Below are 16,397 nucleotides of genomic sequence, written 5' to 3' on the forward strand. Positions count from 1 at the left end.
ATTAAGAAAAAGTCAAAAACGTGAAATTTTACGTTCAGGGGTAAAACGGTCTTTTTACACCAGAAAATTAGTAAGCGTCATGGAAGTGCCCTATTTACTGTTTTATACGCTAATATGATTATGTAACATGTTTATGAATTTTTATATGTGGAATATGATTTTTAAATGTTCATGAATTATTAAGGATTAAATTGGACATTTAAAAGACATGTTGCATTCATGGTTTCAAAATAAAAATGATATTATATGCATGTTTTTATTAACTGATGATAATATGTTGAAGGACTTGAAGGGATTGTGACTACTACATGTTGGAAATATCGTGAGGGTTATGGTCTCAGTGGGAGCCCGACGATTGTGTTTCCTTGGATACGGATACGAATACGAATACGAATATGTTAATACGTAATCCAGGGCCCAGTTGACCGGTGAGAGTGTTGCTGGTGTCCCCCGCTGCCTAGTACTGTGGTTTTTTTTAGATTGATCCATCGCCCAATACGATCAAGAATACGAGTCACAATCACGATCTGAATTCAACATACACGAACAAGAATATGAATATGAATATGAGGACATGAATATGGATATGAATATGAATATGTCTATGTTTATATGAAAATGTTTATGCATAAGATTATGAAAATGTTTTTATTTAAAAGTTTTATGCATCATGAAAATGTTTACAAAAATATTTATTTTTATGCATCTTCATGAAAACGATATTTTAAGTACAAGTATTTTTCACTGTTATATGTTAACTATATTACGTATTACTTGTTATCAAGAATATGACGTGTTGAGTCTTTAGACTCACTAGGTGTGATTGATGCAGGTGACATTTATTATGAATATGTTAATGGAGGTCTTGATGGTTAACTTTGCTGGACTGAAGGTGCACATAACCCGAGGACCGACGCTAGTTTTCCGCACTAGATATGATTTATGATTTTAAGTTATGTTAAATATATTTTTATGACTTTTATTTAGGTAATGAGAGATTTTTAGAGGTTATAGTATGAACTATACTTTTCAAATAATGTTTTTAGGATGATAAAATATTTGACGATTTTAGGCTTTAAAATATTTTCCTTTGGATTTTTAAATGGCAGTTAGATGTTTATTTTTAAAATGGTGACAAGATATTTTAAAGTATTTATATATATGTATATTTTTAATTATGGAGATTAAGGAGAGGAAAAAAAAATTTCTAGCACGTTTTAAGAAAACGAATAGCAGACGTTTCACAACATACCTTTCATGAACTTTAAAAGCGTAAATGTAAACGTGTCATATGAGATCGTAACATGTCAAAACAGCTCATCATTATCATCATATCCTTACATATCATTTTTGTTGGAACATTTCATGTTCGCAATCTTGATTTTGAAGTTAACAAAACTTGTTATTGTGTTTCTAACATATTTACTCAAGTGTGAAGTTGCAAACACAAGAAGCAAGCTGAAACTGAATTCTGCACAAACTGAATTTCTGGCAAGCTTCGGTGTTTTAATGATATCTTTAACTGGATGATTCAAATGACATTCTGCCAATAAAACTGATCAAAAAACTCAATTTGGAACAAGTCGTATTTCACGCCAGTTGGGTAAAATGGGATGTTATCATGGTTTAACTGATCGCTCAATCACGGAACTGATCACACGAAAACAGCAATCAGTTGGGTTTGAGCAGCTGCGGTATTTTAGTCATATCTCTCAGCTCGGTTATCGAAACGAAACGATTCAGTATGCGTTGGATAGATAAGCCAAAGATATACAAATCATCTTCAGAAGTCAAAGTCTGAATCGAAGCTTACGATACTGATAAATGACGATGAAGCTACTGGTTCTGCACAAACTGAAATCAGCTAGGCTGATTTCAGCACACCAGCTTAAACTGAACAACCTGAACCAGCTGCTGACCAGCTGACCAACCGACTGAACTGAACCAGCTGCTGACCAACTGAACTGACTAACCAGCTGCTGACCAGATAAAATGAACGAGCTGCTGACCAGCGGAACTGAACTGAACCAGCTGTTGACCAACCGAACTGAACTGAACCAGCTGCTGACCAGATAAACTGAACTTACTGCTGACCAGCTGAACTGAACTGAACCAGCAGTTGATCAACTGAATTGAACTGAAACAGCTGCTGACCAGTTGAGCTGAACGATCAGTTGAGTTAACCAGTTGACCAAAGTTGACCAATCGGGAAAATGCTCAGAAAGCTGAATTTGACCGTTGTAATTTCAGAAACAGTACAGAAAATTTCCAAACGGTCATATTTTTGTGTATAACGTATATATCTTTGTTGGTACTTATAAATACAACATATTGAAGATTAAAGAGGAGCTTTTGAAGAGGATTCAAAGCATGTGCAGTTAGCATGAAGAAATCAGCTAGTTGAGAGCACAAGCCTTTGTGTGAGGATACATTTAAGATGTACACTGTAAAGGAAAATTCCTCACACACGATCACTCACACATATACAAGAGAGTTGAAGTTCAAAGATTAGTTGAGTGAGTCTTGCACAAAGACGTAAAACTTGTGTATGCAGTCTTTGCATATGAGACATTAAGCAATATGCTGATTGTGAGGTGTTGCCTACAATATTGAGTGCTATGAGTTCAGTTTAGGCAGTGGGTAAGTCCTAGCTGAATGGGTTTGTACAAAGTGTTGTATAAATCAAAGTCTTCTAGTGAATCCTTCCCAAGGGGAAGAAGGGTGACATAGGAGTATTTAAATCTCCGAACATCCATAAACAAATTCGTGTCTATTTTTTTATTGCATTTACTTATCATTTACATAGTTTTAAAGATGCATTGTTGAAGCATTTTATGTGTTTTTCAAATTCCAAAATATTGTATACCAAGTGTTTGATAAAATACTTCAACTAAAATATTTTTACTCATTCAACTTGCATATATTTTAAATAGTTTACAAAATATTTATTCGGTTTCTACGAAGGATTATTTCGAGGATTTTCCGCTTGGTTTGAACACCAAACTAGATTTAATACATCAGCGTTCAATATTTCAAGAACCGAGCATTGTAGTTCAACGGTGATCCCCCTAACCGATCCCAACAAGTGATATCAGGGCAGGTTGTTCTTGAAAGAACATTGAAACTGATTTTGATGTTAAAATTCAAAAATTTCAGATTTCTTACACATATATATGCAAAACTGAATTTTCGCGCAGCTTGCAGCGACCGTGAGAAAAATGATATATCTCCTGGCTCAAGTGTCCAAATGACAAACCGCTTTTTGCGTTGAAATCTAGACTTGTAGAGGTTTACAGCGGTATAAAATTTGCAGTCTAATTATGCACAAGAAATTACAGTTTATTCGTTGAATGCAGAGCATATGTGCTGCAGCCTAAAATGAGCCATAGAGAAAATTGGTTAGTTATCCCTCTTCTTTTACATTTTTCAAAATTTCAAAAATATAGGGGGAGAAATCATTATAACTTTAATGAGTAGATTATTTTTAAATATTTAGGGGGAGCAAATTTTGTTTAAAATGTTTTGAAATATGATTTTTTGATTCACACAAAAAGAGGGAGAAATATGTTAGTTGAGTTGATTGTTTATCCAAGTTTTGTGATCATCAAAAAGGGGGAGATTGTTGGAACATTTCATGTTCGCAATCTTGATTTTGATGTTAACAAAACTTGTTATTGTGTTTCTAACATATTTACTCAAGTGTGAAGTTGCAAACACAAGAAGCAAGCTGAAACTGAATTCTGCACAAACTGAATTTCTAACAAGCTTCGGTGTTTTGATGATATCTCTTAACTGGATGATTCAAATGACATTCTGCCAATTGGACTGAACATGAAAATAAATTTGGAACAAGTCGTACTTCACTTCAGTTGCGCAAAATCGGATGTTATCATGGTCTAACTGATCACTCAATTACCGAACTGATTACACGAAAACAACAATCAGCTGGGTTTGAGCAGCTGCGGTATTTTGGTCATATCTCTCAGCTCGGTTATCGAACGAAGCGATTCAGTATGCGTTGGAAAGATAAGACAAATATATACAAATCATCTTCAGAAGTCAAAGTCTGAATCGAAGCTTACGATACTGATAAATGACGATGAAGCTACTGGTTCTGCACAAACTGAAATCAGCTAGGCTGATTTCAGCACACCAGCTGAAACTGAACCAACTGAACCAGCTGCTGACCAGCTGACCAACCAACTGAACTGAACCAGCTGCTGACCAACTGAACTGAACCGAACTGAACCAGCTGCTGACCAGATAAACTGAACTAGCTGAACTGAACTGAACCAGCTGTTGACCAACTGAACTGAACTGAACCAGCTGCTGACTAGATAAACTTAACTTAGCTGCTGACCAGCTGAACTGAACTGAACCAGCAGTTGACCAACTGAACTGAACTGAACCAGCTGCTGACCAGTTGAACTGAATGACCAATTGAGTTGATCAGAGTTGACCAGTTGACCAGAGTTGACCAGTCGGAAAAATGCTCACCAAGCTGAATTTGACCATTGTAATTTTAGAAACAGTACAGAAACTTTCCACACGATCATATTCTTGTGTCTAACGTATATATCATTGTTGGTGCTTATAAATACAAGCATATTGTAGATCAAACAAGAGCTTTTGAAGATAATTCAAAGTATGGGCAGTTAGCATGAAGAAATCAGCTAGTTGAGAGCACAAGCCTTTGTGTGAGGATACATTTGAGATGTACACCGTAAAGGAAAATTCCTCACACACGATCACTCACACATATACAAGAAAGTTGAAGTTTAAATATTAGTTGAGTGAGTCTTGCACAAAGACGTAAAACTTGTGTAAGTAGTCTTTGCATATGAGACATTAAACAATATGCTGATTGTGAGGTGCTGCCTACAATCTTGAGTGCTATGAGTTCAGTTTAGACAGTGGGTAAGTCCTAGCTGAATGGGTTTGTACAAAGTGTTGTATAAATCAAAGTCTTCTAGTGGATCCTTCCCAAGGTCGAAGAAGTTCGAGGTGACGTAGGAGCATTTGAAATCTCCGAATATCCATAAACAAATTCGTGTCTATTTGTTTATTGCATTTACTTAGCATTTCTATTGTTTTAAGGATGCATTGTTGAAGCATTATATGTGTTCTTCAAATACAAATTTATTGCATACCAATTGTTTGATAAAATGTGTTCTTCAAGTATTTTCCGCTTGGTTTGAACACCAAACTCGATTTAATACATCAGTGTTCAATATTTCAAGAACCGAGCTTTGTAGTTCAACGGTAATCCCCCTAACCGATCCCAACAATTTTCTTTTGTGAATTCAGTTCATTAGTGTGACTCTCGTACATCATTTAGCATTTACGATGGATCCATTTACATAAAACCATGGTACCCGACGGTTGTCGGACATCAGTGACAGTATTACCCATCCACTGTGCCTAGGACTCATCATCAGCATTTACATATACATCTTAAGCATTTACATATACTTTGATAGCCACAACTAATTCTCATCTTTCAAAACATCATCATTTTCATCACTTATCAAAATCATGCACATGCGTAAATTTTCTTAAAACCAAGCATGCAAAGTATATTTCATAGATTCATAAAAATCGTGGTAATGTTGCATAAACATTTAAAAACATGATAAATTTGTGCTCAAGGCGTTGACAGGACTAAAATCCCACCCGGGTGCAAAATGACCGTTTTACCCTTGGACCTCTAAATTTCGACCCGAAGCTTACCAAACTCCTTAAAACATCCCAAAACATGTTTAAAAGTATTTATTATACATAAAATCGAGCCCATATCGAAACTTACCCGTTTGTTTTAAACTTGGTCTGGGTACCGGTTTTAACCCGAATGAATCCGAAACATAACCAAATTTCCCAAGACTCAAAATATGCCTAAAATACATTCTACCAGCCCCTAAACCACATTTTCCAACCCACTAAAACCCACGAATATGAGGACACAAGCTGCTGGAATTTTCAGCAAAGTCCCATTCGAAAAAACTAGGTGCACTACCCTCCATAATTTCTCCCCTAATCCAAGACCGAACGGACCAGCTTCTAAACAACCTATCCTAGACCAACATAGGACCCTACTGGACCTACTAACCCCACGGTCATAGCCTCAAACAAGACGTGAAGTCAGCCACCCAAGCATCCCTGAAGATGCCAAAAGGCCGACCCTAACTACTCCCAATTCCACCTAGCATGAGGCCACCATGAAGGACCTCCCCTAGGCATCAGTTTGGACCCCTCTGCCTTGACCTGGTTGGGCTCTCCCTAGGCCGAGCCCCTCAACTCTTAACCTTATCCAACTCAAAACCCTAACCAAAAGCCACAAACCATCGGCCTTTCCTACTACTATGGACAAAATCATGACTCCATCAGATAAAAATCTTTAACAAGAAGATGTTCTTCCCCTGTGGACCCTGGTTCGGTAGCCCCCTTGCACATGGTACAAAAAAAACGTGAGCAGCATGCAAAGGAATCGAATTTCATATCTAACTTTTTCGCAAAAACGTATTCATGGTTTAGATCACAAAATTCTCATACGAATATATTAAATTCAGCATACTTATGACATGTATAAAGAGGAAACGAAAATACACACGTGCCTTATCGATTTATGACCAAAATCTTGAAGGTACGCATGTGGGACATGAAACAGGAAGCCGAGGAGAAGTTTTCTTGAAGGATTTATCAATGGCCGAAAGTTGCTGCACCTTGCTGCTGAAATTTTTGTGAAAAGAGTGGCTGATGGAGGCGTGGGTGTCTACTAGGGGAAAAGTAGGTTTAGGGAGTTCTTAGTGTAATGCCCGTAAATTTAATCCTATTAATCCGTAATTATTGAATACTAATTTAATGTGATTGCGAAAGGGCTAATCGAGACGATTAGTGAAGGGATAATCGGGACACGAATTAAAAGTCGGCATGTGAAATCATTGGTGCGAGAGCCGAAGGTCTCGCGCATATGCACGAAGAGTAGGCGCGCATATGCGCGAGCAGGGCAGAAAGCCATGGTGCAAATCAGAACACTCGGCGCATATGCGCGAAGATGTGCGCGCACATGCGCGAGTGGTCCGGAAGGGTTGGCGCACATGCGCGATTCTAGGTGCGCACATGCGCGACGGGTCCAGTAGAGTTCGCGCACATGCGCGGCAGGAAGCGGCGCACATGCGCGAGGGTGCCCGAGAAGCTATGGGCCGAGGCAGAATGTCTCGCGCATATGCGCGAAGGTAGTCGCGCATATGCGCGAGACGTGTTGCACGTCGGGTGCGCCACTCGGCCTTATGCATGTACGTGGTATATATATATATATATACCGTGTTCCTATCAATGCAGGCTACTACGGGACGTAAGTTTTGTTACGTTTTGACATGTTTTGAAAATATGATGTTGTTAGAATTGAATACACGTCATATAGGTTGTTCTTGACATGTTAGACAGCGTAGAATCGAAGTCAGATTAAGAAACGAACTGGTTATGTAATTGTTATGAATTTCAGAATGAAATTGATTATAATTGATATCAGATTGGTACAGTGGTTGATTGTAAATTATTGGAATTGATATAGACTGATATAGTATTATCAGTATCGCAAGAATGTACTGTTGTACTGTCAGAAGTTGATAAAACAGAGATGTTGTGATTTGATTAGAATATTGATACAGAATATTGGTATTGTCATTGCCAGATTGAACAGTGACAGACTTTGAATCAAGACTTTGATTGTATCAGATCGACAGCAAGAAAGGTATAAATAAATGTTGATTCGGGATTGCACAACTCGAGTTAGGTTTGACTTGAGTTTCCCTAAATCACATACTTTATTTTATTGCATTGATATTTGCAGATTATCAGATTGATATGTTAATGTATTGACTTAGAACAGAGTCAGAGTCCGAGTCTAGGGCAGACAGCCTAGCTAGGGCAGAACCGCCGAGTCTTTCTCAGAACCGATAAGACTCTAGACTTACGGTGTATCGACGAGCTTCAGATGTAGATCGACGTCTATCTCAGACACACTCGATACAGCATACCAAAGTCTAAATTAGATTGGGATCCCTAGATTTGAGATAAGATAAGATTAGATCACGAGTCATTAATTCATGTAATCAGATTAGATACATGTTTTGATGTTTGTTTATGCTTTTATATATGTTTTATATGATTGCATTTAATACATTGTTTATACTGGGATATTTATATCTCACCGGAGTTATCCGGCTGTTGTCTTGTTTGTATGTGTGCATGGCAACAGGTGGGACAGGTACAGGGTCACAGAGGTGAAGACAGATCGAGATTAGAGTGGTGATACCGGACTTGGACTAGAGCTAGGGTTTAAACACTTGATAGTAGTTGTTGAACCTGAGTATGTATGATTGTATATTTCATCAGAATTACACTTTTATACTGATATGTATAGGAGTTTGATTCCATTACCTTCCGCATTTTAAAAAAAAATTAGACCCTGTTTATTATACTTGATTAATTGGTCCCAATCATGATTAAGAACATGATTAGCGTCCGGGTCCCCACAACAGGTGGTATCTGATCGATAGATCCTTTAGATTAAGATAGAAGAGGCTAGTGAGCGGGGAAGATTGAGGTTTTCTTTCCTGCTTTTGAATGCTAGAATGTCTTACTGCTTTATTACATGTTACTTGTTTATCTGATTTGATATAGTAATATGTTTTATTGAGATTGGATCAGTATTGATTCTAGATCAGCAGTAAGATGATCAGAGGAGGATTGCAACAGAATTGTTGTATCTGTTACTAATCTATTTGATTATTAGATATGCCTCCGAGACGAGTACCAGAACAGGGAAGTACATCCAATCCTCCAATGGATGTCACACCGACTCCAATGGAAACGTTACTGAAACGATTTCAGTCATTTCATCCGCCGACTTTGAGAGGCACAGAGAACGCTGTGGAATGCGAGAGTTGGCTCGATGATATAGAAATGTTGTTTGAATCCTTGGAATATACAGATGAGAAGAGAGTGAAGTTAATTGGACACCAGTTACACGACGTTGCCAAGGACTGGTGGATTACGAGGAAGAGAGCCATGGAGCATAGAGGTACGAATATTACCTGGAATATATTTAGAACTGAATTTTATCAACGATTCTTTCCAGTGTCGTACCGGAAGGATAAGGGGGCGGAGTTTGCCAACCTCAAGCAGGGACAGATGAACATAGAGGAGTATGTGTCAAAATTCTCCTCCTTGCTGAAATTTGCTCCACATGTGGCTGATAGCGAGGAAGCTACTGCTGACCAGTTCATCAATGGCCTGAACCCCGATATTTTCACATTGGTGAACACAGGGCGACCGGATAATTTTACTGATGACCTGAACAGAGCTAAGGTAGCAGAAGCCGGTCTGATGAGACAGAAAGAGGCTTCATTCGTGCCTCCAGCACCGAGACCACAGCAGCCACCTCCCAGATTTGAGAGCGGCAGCAGTAGTGGAGGAAAGAAGGAATTTTTGAAAGATAAGGGAAAGCAATTCAAGAAATCGGGGAGTAGTTCTTCCAGCTCCGGTGGTTCCAGACTGAGCCAGAGTTACACTGGAGTTTATTGCAAGACTTGTGGAGGAAGACATGCAACCGAGCAATGCCAGGGAGTGACTGGTAGTTGCAAGTTTTTGTAAACAGCCGGGACACTTTGCTAAAGTGTGTCCACAGAGAGGTTCGCAAAGATCTCAGGAGGCCGAGTCATCAGGATCAGCAGCACAGACTGAGAGACGATCAGCTGCTGTTCACACATTTCAGCCAGCGCCAGCTCAGTCACAGCAGAGGCCAGGAGGAAGCCAGACAGTTGGTCAGCCTCCGAGACAGCAGGCCAGAGTCTTCGCTTTGACAGAGGAGCAGGCCCAGGAAGCACCAGATGACGTGGTGGCAGGTAACTGTTCTTTATGTGGTTACTCTGCTTACGTACTAATTGATACCGGTGCTTCACACACATTTATTTCTGAACGATTTGCATTGAGTCATGCATTTCCTGTAGAGTCTTTAGCTGCTATAGTGTCTGTATCTTCGCCTTTGGGGATAGGTTTGATATCCGTGAATTCGGTTAAGCGTTGTGTACTACAGTATGACGGGCATGAGATTGAATTAGATTGCATCGTACTTGGGTTGTCAGATTTTGATTGTATTGTCGGTATTGACATGCTAACCAAGTACAGAGCGACTGTTGATTGTTTCCACAAGATAGTGAGATTCAGACCAGATATGGTTGACGAGTGGAAATTTTATGGTAAGGGTTCTAGATCGAGAATTCCTTTAGTATCCGTATTATCTATGACTCGACTGTTACAGAAAGGAGCGGAAGGATTCCTTGTATATTCAGTAGATTTACTGAAGTCGAGTCCAGCATTGGCAGAGCTGCCAGTGGTACGTGAGTTTGCTGACGTCTTCCCAGACGAGATCCCGGGATTACCTCCAGTTAGGGAGATAGACTTCAGCATTGAACTAATGCCAGGTACAGTACCGATTTCTAGAGCCCCGTACAGAATGGCACCAGTTGAACTGAAAGAATTGAAAGATCAGCTGGAAGATTTACTGGCCAAGGGGTACATCAGACCGAGTGTTTCTCCTTGGGGTGCTCCAGTATTGTTTGTAAGGAAGAAAGACGGTTCGATGAGACTCTGCATCGACTATCGGCAACTGAACAAGGCAATGGTAAAGAATAAATATCCTTTGCCTCGTATTGACGATTTATTCGATCAGTTGCAGGGTTCTTCAGTATATTCCAAGATTGATTTAAGATCGGGATATCATCAGCTGCGAGTCAGAGATTCTGATATCTCAAAGACAGCATTCAGATTCAGGTATGGACATTATGAATTTATTGTCATGCCGTTTGGTCTGACGAATGCTCCAGCTGTATTCATGGGATTGATGAACCGTGTATTCCAGAAATATCTCGATGATTTTGTGATTATTTTCATCGATGACATTTTGATTTATTCAAAGAATATGAGTGAGCATGCTGAGCATTTAAGAACTGTGTTGCGAATTTTAAGAGCTGAGAAATTATATGCTAAACTGTCGAAATGTGAGTTTTGGCTAAGACAGGTAGTATTTCTGGGTCATATTATATCTGGAGATGGTATATCAGTTGATCCCAGTAAAGTGGAAGCCGTAATTTCTTGGCCAAGACCGACATCAGTGCCCGAAATTCGCAGTTTTATGGGTTTAGCGGGATACTACCGTCGTTTCATTAAAGATTTCTCGAGTATAGCTAAACCAATTACTCAGCTGACTCAGAAGAATGCTCCATTTGTTTGGTCTGAAGAATGTGAGACCAGTTTTCTGGAGTTGAAGAAGAGGTTGACCAGTGCACCGGTGTTGACTATACCTTCCGGTACTGGTGATTTTGTGGTTTATTGCGACGCTTCTCACAGAGGGTTGGGATGTGTGCTGATGCAACGAGGGCATGTTATCGCTTATGCCTCAAGACAGCTTAAACCACATGAGACCCGTTACCCAATTCATGATCTAGAATTGGCAGCCATTGTCTTTGCATTAAAGATATGGCGACACTATCTTTATGATGAGAAGTTTGAGATATATTCTGATCATAAGAGTTTGAAATATCTTTTTTCACAATCTGAATTGAATATGAGACGGCGAAGATGGCTTGATTTGCTTAAAGATTTTGATTGTGAAATCAAATACTATCCAGGAAAGTCTAATGCAGCAGCGGATGCACTAAGTCGAAAGGTATGTTCTTTATCCTTATCGACGATGGGTGTTTCAAATTTGATAGAAAACTGCTGTTTGTCTGGATTAGAATTTGAAACAGATTATAGAGCGTTGAGACTTTATACGGTACAAGTAGAACCAGAGCTGATTATGAGAATTAAGGCAGCTCAGAAAGTTGATCAGAATGTACAGAAATCAGTATCGATGGTTAGAGCAGGACATCGATCTGAATATCAGGTACGTGATAACGTTTTGTACGTGAATAATCGTCTGGTTGTGCCGAATGTTTCAGATTTGAGACGACAGATATTGTCAGAAGCGCACAACAGTCGATTCAGCATTCATCCTGGTGGCAGAAAGATGTACAATGATTTGAAAAGACAGTTTTGGTGGAAACGAATGAAGAATGATATTGCGGAATTTGTTTCCAAATGTCTGAATTGCCAACAGGTGAAAGCAGAAAGAAAGAAACCAGGAGGATTATTACAGAGTTTGTCCATTCCTGAATGGAAATGGGATCACATTTCCATGGATTTTGTGACGCAATTGCCGCGTTCCTCCAAAGGTTGTGATGCGATTTGGGTCGTGATTGACAGATTGACCAAATCCGCATGTTTTATACCGTACAATATGACGTACAGATTTGACCAGATGGCAGAGATCTATGTCAGAGAAGTGGTCAGATTACATGGAGTGCCGAAGTCTATCGTATCAGATCGTGATCCACGATTTACTTCGCACTTCTGGCAGAGTTTGCAGCAGGCTCTCGGTACGAAGCTACATCTGAGTACCGCATATCATCCACAGACCGACGGACAGTCAGAGCGGACTATCCAGACACTGGAGGATATGCTGAGAGCAGTAGTGCTAGATTTCAGCACTAATTGGCAAGATGCACTGCCTCTTTGTGAATTTTCGTACAACAACAGCTATCAGACGAGTATTGAGATGGCACCATTTGAAGCGTTGTACGGAAAGAAGTGCAGATCCCCTCTCTATTGGGATGATATCTCTGAAGTGCCTGAGATTGGACCAGATATGATTAGAGATATGACAGAAAAAGTGAAGCTAATTCGAAAGAAAATGAAGGCAGCGCAAGACAGACAGACCAAATATGCCAATGTTAGACGCAGACCGTTGGTATTTGACGTAGGAGATCGAGTATTTTTGAAGATCTCACCTTTCAGAGGAGTTGTCAGATTTGGCAAGAAAGGGAAACTGTCTCCACGATACATTGGGCCTTATGAGATTCTCGAGAAGATAGGAGATCGTGCCTATCGACTTGCCCTACCGCCTTCATTATCTGGGATACATGATGTCTTTCATGTATCGTTATTAAGGAAATACCTTCCTGATGCTTCACATGCTATTCAGCCAGACGAGGCCGAGCTTGATGAATCTCTGAGTTATGTTGAAAAGCCGATCCAGATTATCGATCGTAAAGAAAAGCAACTCAGAACGAAGATGATTCCTGTTGGTGAAAGTGCAATGGACTCGTCATGGCACTGAAGAAGCAACCTGGGAGACTGAATCAGATATGAGACAAGAATTCTCAGAGTTGTTTAGAGGATTGTAAATTATATACAGTTTGTGTATATACTCCTTATTGATATGATTGAATGCTTGAGATTTAGAGGACGAAATCGTATCTTGGGGGGGACAAATGTAATGCCCGTAAATTTAATCCTATTAATCCGTAATTATTGAATACTAATTTAATGTGATTGCGAAAGGGCTAATCGAGACGATTAGTAAAGGGATAACCGGGACACGAATTAAAAGTCGGCATGTGAAATCATTGGTGCGAGAGCCGAAGGTCTCGCGCATATGCGCGAAGAGTAGGCGCGCATATGCGCGAGCAAGGCAGAAAGCCATGGTGCAAATCAGAACACTCGGCGCATATGCGCGAAGATGCGCGCGCACATGCGCGAGTGGTCCGGAAGGGTTGGCGCACATGCGCGATTCTAGATGCGCACATGCGCGACGGGTCCAGTAGAGTTCGCGCACATGCGTGGCAGGAAGCGGCGCACATGCGCGAGGGTGCCCGAGAAGCTATGGGCCGAGGCAGAATGTCTCGCGCATATGCGCGAAGGTAGTCGCAAGAATGTACTGTTGTACTGTCAGATGTTGATAAAACAGAGATGTTGTGATTTGATTAGAATATTGATACAGAATATTGGTATTGTCATTGCCAGATTGAACAGTGACAGACTTTGAATCAAGACTTTGATTGTATCAGATCGACAGCAAGAAAGGTATAAATAAATGTTGATTCGGGATTGCACAACTCGAGTTAGGTTTGACTTGAGTTTCCCTAAATCACATACTTTATTTTATTGCATTGATATTTGCAGATTATCAGATTGATATGTTAATGTATTGACTTAGAACAGAGTCAGAGTCCGAGTCTAGGGCAGACAGCCTAGCTAGGGCAGAACCGCCGAGTCTTTCTCAGAACCGATAAGACTCTAGACTTACGGTGTATCGACGAGCTTCAGATGTAGATCGACGTCTATCTCAGACACACTCGATACAGCATACCAAAGTCTAAATTAGATTGTGATCCCTAGATTTGAGATAAGATAAGATTAGATCACGAGTCATTAATTCATGTAATCAGATTAGATACATGTTTTGATGTTTATTTATGCTTTTATATATGTTTTATATGATTGCATTTAATACATTGTTTATACTGGGATATTTATATCTCACCGGAGTTATCCGGCTGTTGTCTTGTTTGTATGTGTGCATGGCAACAGGTGGGACAGGTACAGGGTCACAGAGGTGAAGACAGATCGAGATTAGAGTGGTGATACCGGACTTGGACTAGAGCTAGGGTTTAAACACTTAATAGTAGTTGTTGAACCTGAGTATGTATGATTGTATATTTAATCAGAATTACACTTTTATACTGATATGTATAGGAGTTTGATTCCATTACCTTCCGCATTTTAAAAAAAATTAGACCCTGTTTATTATACTTGATTAATTAGTCCCAATCATGATTAAGAACATGATTAGCGTCCGGGTCCCCACACTTAGGGTAGTAATTAAATAGTAAACAAAATGCTAATGGACCCTAATTGTATTTTAAAATGTTTACAAAGGGTCATGAGCCCACTAAGTCTAAAAATATCCAATTTCTTGAAAAATAAACTTAAAACACCTTATTTTAATAAATAAAAATTAAACATGTAGTAAAAAATAATTTTCCTGATAATTCCCTGACCTCCGTTCCTTGATTGAGCTCGAAATACATATAGAAACCCTAATACGAGAATTTTTAAAATAATCGTAAAATGAATCCTATCATACAATAATTATGCATTAAATACATAAAAATAAATAAAAACATAATTTAAATAAAACCCTATATTGAATGCATTCAGGTTACTTAAATATAATTTCTTGGACATTACAACACAGGTACCCCAAAGTAGGAGGAGAGGCAGTCAAGGCAATCAGTGCAACTATTTTCATTACAGTAAATGCAAGTGGGGGACGTTTAAGTGCTTCATGTACAAAGAGAAAGATACAAAGCTGCAGACTGCCAAGGAACAAGGGGCCTACTACTTGTAGGGCCTATGTCATGCATGCAGAGGAGGTAGAATCAGAGCCCGACTCGACATTGATCATCGGTAACAAATTTGCTTAGCATTTCTTTTGAAAATTGCCTTGGTTGTATGAAATATTAAGTTGGTTAGTAGAATTACTTTTGGAACCAAGTACTTTGAATAAAATATGTTGCGTTCTCTAATTAGATTGATTTAAAGGTTGAATTCATTAATTTTATAATTTGGTTGGTAAAAATATGTGATTTCGAGAATTCTTAAGGATTTAATTGGAGATTTTTCGAGAATTATGGGTTTATCGATAGAGTTTCTCAAATTTATTAGGCTTGAACGGATTTGGTGGCATATTTTGTCGCCTGAAGGATATTTATTTAGGTGTAGCCTCCTATGCACTGCTAGATTCAAGATCTACACATTCCTTTATATCCGAGACTTTTGTCATGCAGCTAGAAATTGTACCAAAGGCCGTGGATTTGGGCTTCAAAGTTTTGATTCCTTCCGGGGATCAGATGTTTACTCCGAGGATAGTGAAGAATTTGGAACTTCGATTGCAGAATAATGATGTTCAGGAAAATCTTATTGAACTACCGATGCCTGAGTTTGACATCATCCTGGGCATGGACTGGCTTTCTTCGAAGCAGAGGTCAATATCTATTCGACCGCCCAGCAGAAAATCTTTCATTTTTGAGACAGCAAAGAACAAGCAGATGTCACACATCATTTACTGTATATGTGCTAGGAAATTGATGAAGAGAGGCTGCCAAGCATTTATGGCGAGTATTGTGTCAGTATTTGAGCTATTCAGTATGAGACTAGAGGATGTCGAGATCGTCAGAGATTTTCCTAGCGTCTTTCTTGAGGACGTTTCTGGAATTACATCAGACAGAGAGGTGGACTTTTCCATTGGCTGATGTCGGGTACAATGTTGATTTCTAAGGCACCCTATCGCCTAGCACCAGCAGAGATGAAAGAATTGAAAGATCAGATTCAAGATTTGCTGGAAAAGGGTTTTATTCGCCCTAGTTTTTCTCCATGGGTCGCACCGGTACCATTTGTGAAACGTTCACTACTTTTAAACTTTATAATTCTACTAAATTTTTTTTCTGTATCAA

At 39.3% G+C, this 16,397-nt stretch overlaps 1 protein-coding gene across 1 annotated transcript; it reads left to right on the forward strand.

Annotated features, from left to right (window-relative positions):
- The first annotated feature begins 15,725 nt into the window (after positions 1–15,725).
- On the forward strand, positions 15,726–16,196 carry LOC140824200 (uncharacterized). The gene has a single exon (XM_073185796.1). It carries the CDS (start codon positions 15,726–15,728, stop codon positions 16,194–16,196), a length of 471 nt encoding a protein of 156 aa, XP_073041897.1.
- Positions 16,197–16,397: the final 201 nt, after the last annotated feature.

Source organism: Primulina eburnea, chromosome 2 (assembly GCF_022965805.1).
Source record: "Primulina eburnea isolate SZY01 chromosome 2, ASM2296580v1, whole genome shotgun sequence".
Taxonomy (NCBI): Eukaryota; Viridiplantae; Streptophyta; class Magnoliopsida; order Lamiales; family Gesneriaceae; genus Primulina; species Primulina eburnea.

Excerpts from the sequence above, each read along its gene's own strand:
- LOC140824200 (XM_073185796.1), top strand. The coding sequence starts at position 15,726 with ATGCAGCTAGAAATTGTACCAAAGGCCGTGGATTTGGGCTTCAAAGTT.